We start from the raw sequence: 16,300 nt of genomic DNA, 5'->3' as shown, positions 1-16,300 counted from the left end.
TTCCTAATGTTTCTTTTGCATTAAGATCTTTCACAAACAGAGGACAGTCTCTGTTCTTAAACTCTACCCTAAAGCCCTACCACTCCATCAGCATCTAAGACAGACTTGGTCATGTTGGACAACACAGAACCAAGGGCATTATTTGAAAACCAGTGCAGTAGAGTAGAACTACTGCAACGAAAGCTGTGTTTTCTTCTACTTATACCTTTTGTGCTCACCCTAGAGGCACAAAAGGGTGTGAGTAAAAATGTGTTTGAAGGAACCTCCAACATGAAAGGGGCCAGAAAGGCCCACTGGGTCTTAGGGTGAGTGAGGAAGTAAGGTCATCAGGAACCCTGAGCCAGAGAGATGGGCTGTCAGGGGCCAGGATGCCCCACCTACAGGACGCAGTATGGGAGACAGGCCCTGGTGCCCAGTGGTCACTGCAGCCAAGCGATGGCCTACTGTACTTTGAAGACCCTCAAACCAACCATTTCTGGTGACGTAAGGAGGAAAGTGTGGTCTGACCCTGAGTTTAGAAAGGCATCGTTCACATGACTGTTGGGTTTTTTTATTTCCACCAGGAGGACAGGAACCAGGGGAAAGACAGCACAGGTGATACCAAGAAGGAAAGGGTTGGAGCCAGAAACCCCTACAGAGGGTGCAGTGCACACTCACTCAGGGAGGGGACAGAGCACGGTCAGCGCTTGGCGCTCTGCCCTGGGGTGTTTGCAGGTTTCACGTGAAGCCAGTGCCTCACGTGTGCTTATTTTCATCATCTCTGTTTCAGGGCTCTACAGTGGCCAGGGAAGCAAGTGACAAAGAAAAGGTAAGTGCCTGGCGTCTCTCACCTTGGTCCTCGGCGTGGGGCCCAGCACCTCTTAGTTCTGTCTTCTCCTCCTCCCCTGAGCTTCTTGTTTCCCCTCAGCTATGGTGGGAAGCTCTTCGTCGATCTGAGGAACACTCTCCTCCAGTTCTCTCCCTCAGGTTAGCTGCCCTGTTGAACCATGAAGTATTTATTAGTTTGAAGTGTGGGTGAAACATTTCCCACAGCTGATCTTGAAAACACAGCCATCATCATGATCCAAACTAACGGGTACAGCTCAGCACCTGGGTCCTAGCCCCACTTTATGACTGACAGGCCAGGTGTGACCCTGAGTCCGTTTCCTTGCCTCCCTGAGCCCGTTTTCTCACCTGTAAAATGACGGTGTTGAGCTTCATAGTCACCTGTAAAATGTTGGCTTAATGAGCTTCAAACTCCTTTCCAACTATAAAATGTTAAGACCCATTAGAATATTTTTTGTGTATAAGGACTTAGGGACAGACAAGGAGACTCCTTACCTTTCTCTGAGACACTGGACTTTAGGTAATACTTGAACCACATTTTGTCGATTATGCAGGACTCTAGACAGATTCAACGGGAATCAGCTTAAGAATTTGGAAAGCGGCTTTCTGTGCATGAACCTAAGCGGCCTGAAATCGGGGGCGTGTTTACATGGACGGTGCCTCTGTTCTCAGCTATTCCTCATCATGCTGAGGCGCCTTTTCTTGACCAAACCTTTTGGAAGCTGGGCTCAAGGTTTTTGTTTCTAAATTCTTTCAGGCTGGTATCATTCAGTTTAGGTCTGAATTTTACAGATTTAAAAATCTTTTGCTTATTCATCTAGAAGTTTGTGAACATCTACAGTTACTGTCCTAGCTTAAGGGGCTAAAATAATGAACCACACAGACATGTCCAACAAAGCGACACACACGTTAAATAGGAACTGACCGTAGCAAGTGCTAAGTGCTTTGACAGGAAACATGTAGCAAGGGACCTAAATCTGGCTTGGTGGTCTTCTGGGAAGAGCTGATTGGAAACCTGAAGAACGGGTAGGAGTTAGCTAGAGGAAGAGGAAGAAAGAGCAGTGTGAGCAAGGGCACACAGATGGGCAGCACTTGGTGCTCCTGCTGGAGGATGAGGTGAGGCCACCTTGCAGGACCATCTGGAGAGGCTGCTAAAATAACCCAGAATAGATGGTGGCCTGACCTGGGGTGGGAGAAGATAGAGAGAGATTTAGGAAGAAGAATCCACAGACCTCAGAGAGTGAACGAGGGAGGTGAATGGTGCCAGAGAGTGTATGTGGAGGGAGGGGCGGGGTTAAGGCGACTCCCAGGTTTCTGGTTTGGACAGTGGGGTGGGTGGGAAAAGGGAGCAGATGGAGTAGTTGGAATTGTCATCTCAGCATCAGAACAGACGTCCAGTCGGCATAAGAGGCTGTAGAGAGGGCTTCAGCTGGGAAAGAGGGCTTCAGCTGGGAAAGGGGGCTTGGGAACCTCCTGGGAATGATGATCAGAGACAGGGCAGCGTTGATGAGGTCATGCAGGACTAGCCTAACATAAGAAAGGAGACACTCACTCAAGCCCAGGAAGTACAGGGAGTCCTGTACAAGATAAACCCAAGGAGGAACATGCCGAGACACATGGTAACCAAACCAACAAAGAGAAAATATTAAAAGCATCAAGGGAAAAGCAACAATTAACACCTAAGGGAACCCCCATAATGTTATCAGCTGATTTTTCAGGAGAAACTGCAGACCAGAAGGGATCCAGCAATGTTCTCATTCAGATTTGATAGAGAAATCAAAAACTTCACAGACAAGCAAAAACTAAGAGAAATTGGCACCACCAAATGGGCTTTACAGCAAATCTTAAAGGAATCTCTAGGCAGAAAAGAAAAGGCAACTAGAAAAGAAAATTATGAATGGGAAACCTCACTAGGAAAGGCAAACATAGGGTAAAGGTAGGAAATCACCCACACACAAATATGACGTCAAAATCAGCAACTATAGCAGAGAGGAGTACAATGCAGGATATTGGACACACACTAGAAATTAAGGGACAGGCAAGTTAAAACAATCTTGTATTTATATATAGACTGCTATATCAAAACTTCTGGAGACTGCAAACCAAAACTCTACACTAGATACACAAAAAAAGAAAAAGCAATCCAAACACAACATTAAAGATAGTCATCAAATCATAAGAGAAGTGAACAAATGGGGAAGGGAAGAACAAACACAAATCCAAAACTATTAACAAATTGAAAATAAGAACATACATATTACCTTAGGGACTTCCCCAGCAGTCCAGAGGTTAAGACTCCACCTTCCAATGCAGGGAACATGGGTTTGATCCCTAGTTGGGGAACTAAGGCCCACATGCTTCAGGGTGCAGCCAAAAATTAAAAATAGTAATAATTACCAAATGTAAATGGATTAAATGCTTCCACCAAAAGACATAGACTGGCTGAATGGATACAAAAACAATATCCATATATATGCTGTCTATAAGAGATGCACTTCAGATCTAGGAACACACAGAGACTGGAAGTAAGAATGGACAAAGGTATTTCATGCAAATGGAAATCAAAAAGAAAGGTAAAATAGTAATACTCATATCACATAAAATAGACTTTAAAGACTATCATCACAAGAGACAAGGAAAGATGCTACATAATGATCAAGGGATCAATCCAAGAAGAAGATATAATAATTTTAAATACATGTATACCCAACATAAGAGCACCTCAATATACGTAATAGCCATATAAGAGGAAACTGACAATAACACAGTAATATTAGAGGACTTTAACACCCTATTCTCATCAATGGACAGACAGATCATCCAGACAGAATATCAGTAAGGAAACACAGGCCTTAAATAACACATTAGACTTAATTGATATTTATAGGACATGCCATCTGAAAGCAGCAGAATACACTTTCTTTTCAAGTACACATGGAATATTCTCCAGGATAGATCACATCTTGGGCCACAAGTCAAGCCTTGGTAAAGCTAAAAAAATTGAAATCAGGTATCTTCTCCGATCACAATGTTATGAGATTAGAAATCAAACACAGGCAAATAACTGTTAAAAAAAACAAAACATATGAACACATGGAAGCTAAACAATATATTACTAAACAACCAATGATCACTGAAGAAATCAAAGAGGAAATAAAAAAATACCTCTAGATAAATGAAAACAAAAACGCCACAATCTAAAACCTACAGGATGCAGTGAAAGCAGTTCTAACAGGGAAGTTTATAGTAATTCAGTCTTGCCTCAGGAAACAAGAGAAATCTCAAACAACTTAACCTCTTACCTAAAACAATGAGAGAAAGAGGAACAAATAAAACCCAAAGTTAGTAGAAGGAAAGAAATCATAAAGATCAGAGCAGAAATAAAAACAATAGAAAAGATCAGTGAAACTAAAAGCTGGTTCTTTGAAAAGATAAACAAAATTGATAAACTTTAAGAAGAGAAAGGGAAAGGGCTCAAATCAATAAAACTAAAACTGAAAAAGGAGAAGTTATAACTGATACCACAGAAATACAAAGAATCATAAGAAATGAAAAGAATCATAGACAACTTATATGCCAATAAAATGGACAGCCTAAAGGAAATGGACAAATTCTTAGAAAGGTACAACTTTCAAGACTGAACCAGGAAGAAATAGAAAATATGAGCAGACCAGTCACAAGTACAAAAATTGAAACAAATTTTAAAACTTCCAACAAACTAAAATCCAGAGCCAAATAGCTTCACATACATTTAGAGAAGAGTTAACACTTATCTTTCTAAAACTCTTCCAGAAAATTGCATAAGGAACACTCCAAGTCCATTCTCTGAGGCCATCACTCTGATACCAAAACCAAATATGCCACAAAAAAAGAAAATTACAGGCCAGTATCACTGATGAACATAGATGCAAAAATACTCAACAGAATACTAAGCAAACCAAATCCAACCATACATTAAAAGGATCAGACACCATGATCAAGTGTGATTTATCCCAAGGATACAAGGATTCTTCAATATCTGCAAATCAATCGGTGTGATACACCACATTAAGAGACTGAAGGAGAAAACCATATGATCACCTCAATAGATGTAGAAAAAGCTGTTGACAAAATTCAGCAGCCATTTATGATTTTAAAATGGGCATTGAGGGAAATTAACATAATAAAGGCCATATACGACAAATTCTAATTTCTTCAAGAAAATTAGATACACCAAGAAGGGAACATTTCATGCAAAGATGGACACAATAAAGGACAGGCACTGTAGGGACCTAACAGAAGCAGAAGATATTAAGACGAGGTGGCAAGAATACATAGAAGAACTGTACAAAGAAGATCTTAATGACCCAGATAACCATGATGATGTGATCACTCACTTAGAGCCAGATATCCTGAATTGTGAAATCAAGAGGGCCTTAGGAAGCATCACTACAAACAAGCTAGTAGAGGTGATGGAATTCCAGCTGAGCTTTTTCAAATCCTGAAAGATGATGCTGTGAAAGTGCTGCACTCACTATGCCAGCAAATTTGGAAAACTCAGCAGCGGCCACAGGACTGGAAAAGGTCAGTTTTCATTCCAATCCCAAAGAAAGGCAATGCCAAAGAATGCTCAAACTACCACACAATTGCACTCATCTCACACGCTAGTAAAGTAGTGCTCAAAATTCTCCAAGCCAGCCTTCAGCAGTACGTGAACCGTGAACTTCCTGATGTTCAAGCTGGTTTTAGAAAAGGCAGAGGAACCAGAGATCAAATTGCCGACATCTGTTGGATCATAGAAAAAGCAAGAGAGTTCCAGAAAAACATCTATCTCTGCTTTATTGACTATGCCAAAGCCTTTGACTGTGTGGATCACAACAAACGGTGGAAAATTATTAAAGAGATGGGAATACCAGACCACCTTACCTGCCTCCTGAGAAATCTGTATGCACATCAAGAAGCAACCATTAGAACCGGACATGGAACAACGGACTGGTTCCAAATTGGGAAAGGAGTACGTCAAGGCTGTATATTGTCCGCCTGCTTATTTAACTTATATGCAGAGTGTATCATGTAAAATGCCAGACTAGATGATGCAAAAGCTGCAATCAGGACTATAGGAAGAAATACCAATAATCTCAGATATTCAGATGATACCATCCTTATGGCAGAAAGTGAAGAAGAACTAAAGAGCCTCTTGATGAAAGTGAAAGAGGAGAGTGAAAAGCTGGCTTAAAACTCAACATTCAAAAAACTGAGATCATGGCATCTGGTCCTATCACTTCATGGCAAATAGATGGATAAATAATGGAAACATTGACAGACTTTATTTTCTTGAGCTCCAGAATCACTGCAGATGGTGACTGCAGTCATGAAATTAAAAGGTGCTTGCTCCTTGAAAGGAAAGCTATGGCCAACCTAGACAGCATATTAAAAGGCAGAGACATTACTTTACTGACAGATATCTGTAGAATCAAAGCTATGATTTTTCCAGTAGTCATGTATGGATGTGAAAGTTGGACCATAAAGAAAGCTAAGCACCAAAGAATTGATGCTTTTGAACTGTGGTGTTGGAGAAGACTCTTGAGAGTCCCTTGGACAGCAGAGATCCAACCAGTCCATCCTGAAGGAAATCCGTCCTGAATATTCTTTGGAAGGACTGATGCTGAAGCTGAAACTCCAATACTTTGGTCACCAGATGTGAAGAACTGACTCATTGGAAAAGACCCTGATGCTGGGAAAGAATGAAGGCAGGAGGAGAAGGGGATGAGGATGAGATGGTTGGATGGTATCACCAACTTGATGGACATGAGTTTGAGCAAGCTCTGGGAGTTGGTGATGGACAGCCCAGCATGCTGCAGTCCATGGTGTCGCAAAGAGTCAGACATGACCGAGCAACTGAACTGATGACAAACTCACAGCCAATACCATTCTCAGCAGTGAAAGCTGAAAGCATTCCCTCTAAGATCAAGAGCAAGACAAGGGTATCCACTGTTGCCACTTTTATTCAACACAGTTTGGAAGTCCTAGCCATAGCAATCAGAAGAAAAAATAATACAAGTAATCCAAATTGGAAAAAAAGTAAAACTGTCACTGTTTGCAGATGACATATTACAGGAAATCCTAAAGATGCTGCCAGAAAACTACTAGAGCTCATCAACGAATTCAGTCAAGTTGCAGGATACAAAAGTAATAACAGAAATCTCTTGCAATCCTATATACTGTCAACAAAAGAACAGAGTTTAAGGAAACAATCTCATTTACCATAACATCAAAGAGAATAAAATACCCAGGAATAAGCCTACCTAAGGAGGCAAAAGACCTGTAATTTGAAAACTATAAGACTGATGAAAGAAACCTAAGATGATACAAACAGGTATACCATATTCTTGGATTAGAACTCTTACAGGAAAACATAGGTAGAACACTCTGACATAAATTGTAGCAATATCTTTTTTGATCCACTTCCTAGAGTAATGATAATAACAAAAATGAAAATGGGACCTAATTAAACTTAAAAGCTTTTGCACAGTAAAGGAAACCATAAACAAAACAAAAAGACAACCCTCAGAATGGGAGGAAATACTTGCAAACAAAGCAACTGACAAGGATTAATCGCCAATGTATACAAACAGCTCAGGCAGCTCTATTAAAAAGAAAAAAAAATCAAAAAATGGTTTCTCCAAAGAAGATATACAGAGATGACCAAAAAGAACATGATGAGATGCTCAACATCACTAAGTAGCAGAGAAATGCAAATCAAAACTACAATGAAACATCACCTCACACCAGTCAGAATGGCCATCATCAAAAAGTCTATAAACAGTAAATGCTGGAGAGGGTGTATAGAGGAGGGAATCCTCCTGTACTGTTGCTGTGAATGTAAATTGGTTTAACCACTATGAACAAGGAACTTTATGCAGGTTCCTTAAAAAACTAAAAATAGAACTACCATATGATCCTGCAATCCCATTCCTGGGCATATATTCAGAGAAAACTGTAATTCGAAAAAATTCATGCACCCCAGTGTTCACTGTGGTGCTAGTTACAATAACGAAGATGGAATCAACCTAAATGTCCATCCACAGATGAAGATAAGGCAGATGTGGTACATATATACAGTGGTATGTTATTCAGCCATAAAAAAGACCAAAATAATGCCATTTACAGCCATGTGGATGGACCTAGAGATTATGGTAAGTGAAGTCAGTCAGAAAGAAAGAGACAAATACCATATGTTATCACTCCTGTGGAATCTAGTTTTTTAAGTGATATAAATGAACTTATTTACAAAACAGAAACAGACTTACAGATTTCAGAAGTAAACTTGACAGTTACCAAAGGGGAAATGTGGGGAGGGACTTATTAAAAAGTTTGGAATTAACATACACACAGTACTGTATATAAAATAGATAACTGTTAATAACAAGGACCTACAATATAGCACAGAGAACTACTCAATATTCTATGTGGGGAAAGAATCTGAAAAAGCATGAATATATTTATAACTGAATTACTGTGCCATAGTCCTGAAACCAACACAACATTGTAAACCAACTGTACTCCACTGAAGTTTTTGTTAGTAAATAAAAATGAAGTGAGGCAGAGAAAGGAAACGCTGGCTCCTTTGAGAGTTTACATTGTTACTGTGCACCTGTGACTCTATTTCCACACTTCCAGCCTCTGTGTAAATCACCCTGAAGGCACCAGCTTTGACCCAAAGCAGCAGAAATGACGGACTGTTGGCCTCCGTGTTGCTATGTAAACGTTTCTTCCAGGTGCTGAAGACTCAAGTGGGTGTTTAAGTTTTAGTCCATGAGAAACTCGGAGACTCACTATTATTGGGATCTTCTGCTAGGAGAAAATAATCTGGGCTGTTTAAAGGACCACACACTAGCATTGAAAGAAGGCTTTCTCAGCATCATCAAAAGAAGCCGGCCCCCAAGTAAGCTATGGATGCGATGCCATGCGCTACACCGCAGGGACTGCTCTGCTTTGTTCCCTAGTCTCCTGTGACCACAGCCAGCGGTCTCCGCACCACCACCCCAATTTTGATCTCTTCAGGTTCTAGCTCCAAGGGCTTGCTTGGTCTACTCTGACAATAACCAGTGCCAAGAAAGACAGTTACGGCCAACGGGGTGATTGCCTCAGAATCCCAAATCCTAAAACAAGAATGCATGTGAAGGAAAGCCACGGTATTTGACATGGCCGTGACGGTTCATCGTCTGTCTGTCCCTCCCCATCTCTGCCTCTAGGACCACACGCTTCCCAGGCACCCCTGGCACCCACCACAGCCCCACTCCCTCCCTCAGCAGCCTTTTATTGGTGTAGGTTCCTGTGACAAGGCAGGAAATCACAGAATGTGTTTAACAGAAACCCAGTTTTCTGAGGATGCTTCTTATCATACACTGAATGTATGCAAACTATTCCTCAAAACATCTCCCCAGAGGTGGACATCAGAGACAAGAGGGACCTTGACCGTCAGAGTCCGGTTCCCCCACCTCACGTGTGACAGATCCAAGACCCGGGAGCCTCTCTTCTCACACTGCATCACACAGCTGGTGGCAGAGGCAAAACCTTACCTGGGCAGGGGGTGGTGAGGGGTGTATTTTTTTCTATTAATCTCAATATACTGGGATTTAGAAAGGTACTTAATAGTAACCAATGTTTGTTGAGCATATACTATATGCCAGACCTGTTTTCAATTTTACACAAATTTGGTCATGTCATCCTGATCACTACCTTTGAGATGGGGGCTATTGCTACTTCCTTTGTGTAAATGAAGTTACTTGACAGACAAGCTCTAACCTGTCCCACAGTTCTGACATGACAAAGCCAGGTTTCCAGTCTACAGTGCACATTCCTAACCTTCTAAATGTTTAGGGCTTCCTTAAAAAAAAAAGAAAAAGAAAAAGAAAAAGGGATTTATTATCAAAAATTCATATTAATCCCATGAAGATGAACAAGGAGACATTCCACCACATTTCACTGACAAAAGCACATAACGCAAAACCACGTGGTGCTAAGACAATTCATTGAGTCTTGATTTAAAAGTTAGAAAAGTAATGAAATGACTTGAAACCATGTTGGCAAAAACAACCAATTCATATTTCCTCCATTTGAGACGTATAGTTACTTCTGTACATATAGTCTGTCTTACTGTATCTTACACTATATAAACATTAAGACTGTTTATACAACAGCCCCAAGGAAGACGTCAATGCTTTCTGCTCCTTTCTGGGCTTGGGGTTCCTGATAGCTCTTCCTCCAGGAGCAGCAGCTCCAAAATGCCATCCAGCCCCGCTTCTAGCTTATAGGCGCTCACTGGGAAAGGCTTAAAGACACGGGATGTGAAAGTAATTAAAATTGGTAATTGATGGAGACTGTGCGTGCTTTGACAAGAGAACATCATGCCTCTCTGATAAGGCAGTTTGTTTATAAAAGCTAGCAACAACCAAAGTAATATTTACTAAACTGTAATACATAAAGATAAATGAAATGAATCAATGGAGCTGAAGTCTTAAAAACTTTGGATTTTTAAACTCAAAAAAATTTTTATTTGCTTTCTTTTTTCTGTCAATTTTCAGGTTTTCTTTCCATGATCAGTAAATATTTTTGACTCTTCTGAACAGCATGCTCTTGCCTTTATAAATTATCAAAATAATCACTTATCTCTGGTTAGAAATAATTGGAAAAGGCTGAAAATATTTTCTACAGTCTAGCCTTTATAAACGAAATCAAATGGTTTGCAAGAATATTTTCATTGCAGTCATATAATCATTTTCTGAAAAATTGCAAAGAACAATTTTCATGGAGAATCTCCACTGATGTGGCTTAGTCATCTGGATTCCTAATTTTTCGTTCATTTGCATCATTGTAGTTGTTTTAATTTCCCATACTTTTCACTTGTTGATGACAAGTTTTCAAACTGTCATTTCAAATATTTCATGATATAGGTGCAGACAAGTCTCATCCCTACGATTTGAACCTGACATGTAATTAGTGTGATCTGCATTAGCATAATAATGAATATGGAACTGAAGGAAATAAAGAAGCTATTTTCCAACAATAATGGAATCAGTTTCATGGCAACAAGTATCAGAACATGCACGTACAGATGTCTTGAATTTTTTTTTTTAAAGCAGAATGGTGCTTTAAAAAAAAAAAAAAACCGGTGTCAGATTCTGACAGCTGCTATGACTTGTTTTATTCTTTAATTCTTTCCTTTATTAATGGAAGGGCATCTTCCATTCATGGCTCCAGCAGTTTTGCCCCCTCTAAATGAGACAGAAACGCGAATCTCCCTGGTGGTCCATCTTTTCACAGCTGCGCTGCAATTCCAGTGTGACATCAAATTAGTAATTATAGCTGAGCAGACTGCTTTTTACAAATGACAGTCTTAGCATGCTGCCAGCAAGCAAGCTACCCAGCAGGGAACCCGGACAAGTAAAAGAAAACATAACTGGACTCACTTGATTTCTGGGGGATTTGACCTGCCTCTTTAAAACGCCCATGTTCTTGAGAGAGTGAATGAGGCCTGGGGATTTACACAAATGTGCATTTTGTTCATCGTTCTGCACAGTTCTTCTCAAAACTCATGTCTGGTTTTATTAAGTAAAGCCAAGCCTGTGTAATGGAGTCATTGGGTCACAGTAAGAAGATTCCTTTTAACATCTAACCTTCTCCCTGGAACCTATTTGAAAGAAAACAGCTGCCCTGCAATTGGCATTTGTATAACTATATTGGCAATAATCACTGTTGACACCTTGATAATGGGCTACAAAAAGCCGCCTGGTCGATTCTTAGGAATTGTGAATTGTGCTAGCAATTAAGTGACTGTCACCATCTCTGACATTGTACCTATTATTGACTGAAGGTTCAGGAAAATTCATCATTAATACCCTCACACACACACACACAAAAGCTTTCCTAAACCAGTTTTCAGCATTTCTTTTGTGATCTTTAACTTGTAACAAATTATAATTAATTACCACCTCCAGCTGGTTCTTTGGGATGAGTGAAAGGCAAGGTAACAAAGACAGTGAGCTCAGAGCAGAACAGGAGCAGCAGTGCGTTCTTCTGGGAATCTTCCTTTGCTATCAGTGAAAAAGCGCTTCCTTTTCCGTGTCAGTGAATGACCAGTTAAAGGGAGGTTGTCAAGGTTTTCAGGTCCTCAATTCAGCTAATGCTTTAACCTTCTGTAAAATTTCTTCTCTCTCCAGATGGAAGTGAATTATTTCCTTTGCCAGGGCTAGATACGTCTATCCCAGCACCCAAAGTGCAGGGGAAATTTTCCCATCGGGCAGAAGCAGGGCCATCTGCCTGTCTCCTGGCCCTGAAATGCTGTATTAATGTAAAAGGGGACTTGGAAGGGAAAGGCACCAAACCAGAGCCTTAGCCAATCTGAGTCCCAACGCCTGCTCTGGCGTTAATGGAAGTTTGGGGATAAATCATTTGACTTTGTCTTCATTCGTAAAATTAAAGGATCTCATTGGTCCTCATGCTTTATCGTTTGCGAGAATCTCTTGTTTCAGGTGACTCTTTCCCTCCTGCAAAGGTGCACCGCAGCCGACTTGACAATCACCAAAGTCCTGTCTGCTCTGGCCATGGGTTATGGTGATTGCTATTACTAATGGAAAAAATGTTCTAAACTGTTACATAAGTCTGCAGATGTCTGAGCAAAGGCTTAAGAACCCTATAATGTAAACCATGGGGGTTATTCTGGGAAGTGGAGTTTTAAAGTTTGATTCCTTTGGAATTTGGTAAGAGTGGCATGTGAAGAGGAAAGATAACATGCAGTATAATTCCTGGGAGCTTCTCCCAGATGACAGCATGAGAGTGCTAAGGCCAGTCTGGGCTTATGGCAGTGTATAAACACAGCTTCACTGAATGCACTCAACTCAGATTATCCCAAGCACACAGAAGCAGTGCTGTTAGATGTGGAAATTTCTGACAACTTATGCAGTTGATTCTAGAAAGAGTTGGAGCGGAGATACAACTTCCAAAATGTAATATGGCTTGAATTTAAGCCAACCTGCTGCAGATGTATAATAAAACAATGAACTTCTAATGTTCACTAGACTGGTATTAAACCAAAAACTATACAATTTAGCAAACTTCGTGCATTTTCAGACTTTGACATTTTTTAGACTGTCACCAGAGAAGGCAATGGCACCCCACTCCAGTACTCTTGCCTGGAAGATCCCATGGACAGGGGAGCCTGGTAGGCTGCAGTCCATGGGGTCGCTAAGAGTCGGACACGACTGAAGCAACTTAGCAGCAGCGGCAGACTATCAACATCCAGGCCACAGAATCTCCCAATCAGATGGAAACACATCAGTTCTGTAAGGCTTGCACGTGCTTCATCTGTCACATCACAGCTCACAGAGGAAAGCCAAACCATCACCATGCCACTTAAATGGCCCTTCTGAGAAGTCTGACAGTATTAGGAAAGGAGTAAGTTTCACTTTCTTAATATCAGCTTTTAGGGAAAATAAATAACCAACAGCTGGGTCCTGCCAGTCTTAACAGTTCTAAATTGTAGAATTACGACAGGGCTTATCTGGTTTTGTGCTTCCTAGTTGCAGTGCTATTTCTCCAAGTATGTTGAGGTATATTCTTTCTACATTTACACAAAGAGGTCCAACACAAAAATTATGTGAGACTTTCATATCCAGATTCTGGTCACAAATATATACATTCTCAACGTGGAAACAGCTAGTCATTGACACGTTGGATCATTTCCCAAGCTATGAACTCGTGTAGACGTTCCGCTTATGTTTTTAAAGGTTATATGTACTTTCTTGTGAGAAAACACCTGTTATCTTTACTACTTCTGTTTGAACTTTACGCATATTCACTAATTTGCTTTTTCATGTATCAAATTTGTGACTTGGATGTTTTGAGAAGCAGAACTGATTTTATTATAAAATCTTTAATCTCTCTTACTACCCCCAAATTGATACCACATATGTGATGTTATTCAGGCAAATTATCTTTATCCCAGCTCCAATATAAGGATTATCTAAAAAGTCTCTCCCTTACAGAAATATTTCTGGAGTATATCTTCAGCCCTACAGACTCTGATTCTTATGCCGTTACTTTGGCAAGCCTGATGAAAGGGGGTTTATTCTTTCTTTGCAAGTTTATTTTCATTTAGATGAGCTTGGACTAACAAGTAAATCAGAAGCATCAGCAGTCCCTAACTTGAGACAGTAACTAGTACATATTTTTTATGTTGTGCATTCAGTTCCAAGTGTAATATGGCTCATCAAAGGGACACCGGACAGCAATTTTAGACACCAAGGCTTACAATTAGACTTTTTAAAAACAGGTTGCCAAATGAGCACGTTGAACAAAAATTCATTTCTTTCTGAAATACAAGTCCTTTAATCAGAGAGTGCCATGCTATGCATCATTCTTTTCATTGAAACCTTCTGGTGCCAGAATCCTGTTTGCAGTAAACACTCGAGTGTGATAGAAGTACATTCCATCTTCCTGTTAAGGTTTCCATCCTCAAATGTGACTGTATATATACTTTTGGCTCTGAACATTTTAAGTACATGTATTTTTAAATTTTTCTGTTAGTAGCAATTTAATAGACTCTTTGTAAAACTTAATTGTAGAATGATGTTAAAAGCCAGTATATTTTCATTTGAATTCTGTATTTGAAGTTTTTGTCTGTAAATACAGATTTTAAATATTTGATTTTAAAAATGTTTGAGTCATCCAAAAGACATTTTAGTGACATTAAAAAGCTAATGAAAATTTCCATGTAATTTCTGGCTTTACTAATAACTCTTAACATATCCAATATTATTAAACTCCACACGAATGACAGCAATCATGCACCAAGTTACAGAATCCAATGAAATATAACTTATTACTAACAGGTTAACTCTCAAATATAAAATTTAAATCCTTTTAGTAAGCATATTTTTGTTTTTGGAGAATGTACAAAATTCAGTAATTTAAAATTTTAAAGTTTATTAAAAGTGCTAAATATTTTTATATTAGAAGCAAATGCAAAGTGCAAATGCCTTGCATTTTCTAAAACTCTTTCTACCATCCTAATGGAAGGAAGCAGAGCCCTCTGCTCCCAGGATCCATGATTTCTCTCTGGCCACCGCCTTCTGCTAAGCTGGCTACAGAGGCACAGTTCTAAAAACAATGCTCTGGACTTTGTAGCTCTTAGTTATGAATACTTTTCCCTTTTTCACCTCAAACTGCTGGCCAAATGTGTCCTAAGAGATCATTTACATCTTTTATTGGATCCTAGGGAATACTTACATATTCAGAAGTGTTTATACATTTAGAATACTGTCCACACATCAATTCTCTTTAAGCCCTGATGCACATAAAGCATCTTTGACAATGACCAATATTGTTAACAGTGTGTTTCTTACTATTTAAGAGTATGGACTTGCTGAGTGACAACCTATAATACTGTAGTTTGAAAGAAACCAAGAACTGGCACTCTCCTTGTGGCCCAGTGGTTAAGACTCAGGGCTTTCACTGCCAAGGGTCTGCATTTGATCCCTGGTCAGAGAACTACAATCCCACAAGCCGTCTAGCATGGCCAAAAATAAATAAGAGACTTTTCGCCCAATAGTGTAGTCACAAAAAGCAAAGGAGGGAATGTTTATCAGGAAACAGTTTTCTTTCTACAGCCCACAGCAAAAAAAACCCACTTTAGAAAGTGTTCCCAAGGAGCTTGCTACTCTCTAGTTTTTGGGGGGTGTTTTCTGGTTACTGAGATTTCAATTAGTGAATCTTTGCTTTAAGTCAGCAAAATCGCATTCACTAAGTTACCCAATATTATCATTTACTCTCTGAGAAAAATGAAACCCATGAAAAATTAAGACAAACTTCTGTCTTTAGCCATATATATAACTATTTTATTCCACATTAATAAATGCCATAAAATATACTTTATCAGTCTAAAATTTTAACTTACCCAGTTACTGTAAAGCAACATTTTATTCTCACTTGGATTTCAGTGAAGCTTTCTGGCTAGGGAGAGCTTTTGCAGTGACCAGAGGTCTTTCTGGCCAGGAGGATTCAGTCCCGGTTTGGAGAGCAGCCAAGGCAGGGGCGTGCACAGCCTCTACTGCACCTTGTGTGACTCAGTGAAGTGAAACAGCCTCGAGACAGTCACGGGAGGTGTTCGTGCCTAATGAGGAAACCTGAAAACGCAGGCAGTTATAAACATGGCTTACTGATATCCCAAATTTAAAGAGCCTATTTCTTCTAGAAAATCAGGAAGGATAGACGCCTATATTCATTAGTAGGAAACACTTAGTAACACCATTGGTCATGGTCAAAACTGATGGGAAACTAAGGTGCAAACTAATACCCAGTGAGTTCTCACTGCCAAGCACTGTGTTTCCTGGCTTTTCATTCAGTCACTAACCCTACTGGATAAGTGTTGTTAATATCCCATTATATAGACGAGGAAACTGAAGCTTGAACGGATTGAGCAGCTGGGTCTAAACAC

At 39.9% G+C, this 16,300-nt stretch overlaps 1 protein-coding gene across 1 annotated transcript in view; it reads left to right on the top strand.

The window, feature by feature from the left end:
- PIP4K2A (phosphatidylinositol-5-phosphate 4-kinase type 2 alpha) overlaps positions 1–16,300 on the top strand; it is a 186,261-nt gene that overhangs the window by 151,374 nt on the left and 18,587 nt on the right. The window contains exon 6 of the mRNA XM_005901642.3: positions 770–808. Within this exon, the coding sequence (XP_005901704.2) occupies positions 770–808 (39 nt within the window). The remainder of the gene's footprint in view (positions 1–769; positions 809–16,300) is intronic.

This window comes from Bos mutus, chromosome 13 (genome assembly GCF_027580195.1).
Source record: "Bos mutus isolate GX-2022 chromosome 13, NWIPB_WYAK_1.1, whole genome shotgun sequence".
Lineage (NCBI taxonomy): Eukaryota > Metazoa > Chordata > Mammalia > Artiodactyla > Bovidae > Bos > Bos mutus.
This window is presented reverse-complemented; position numbering and strand designations above follow the sequence as displayed.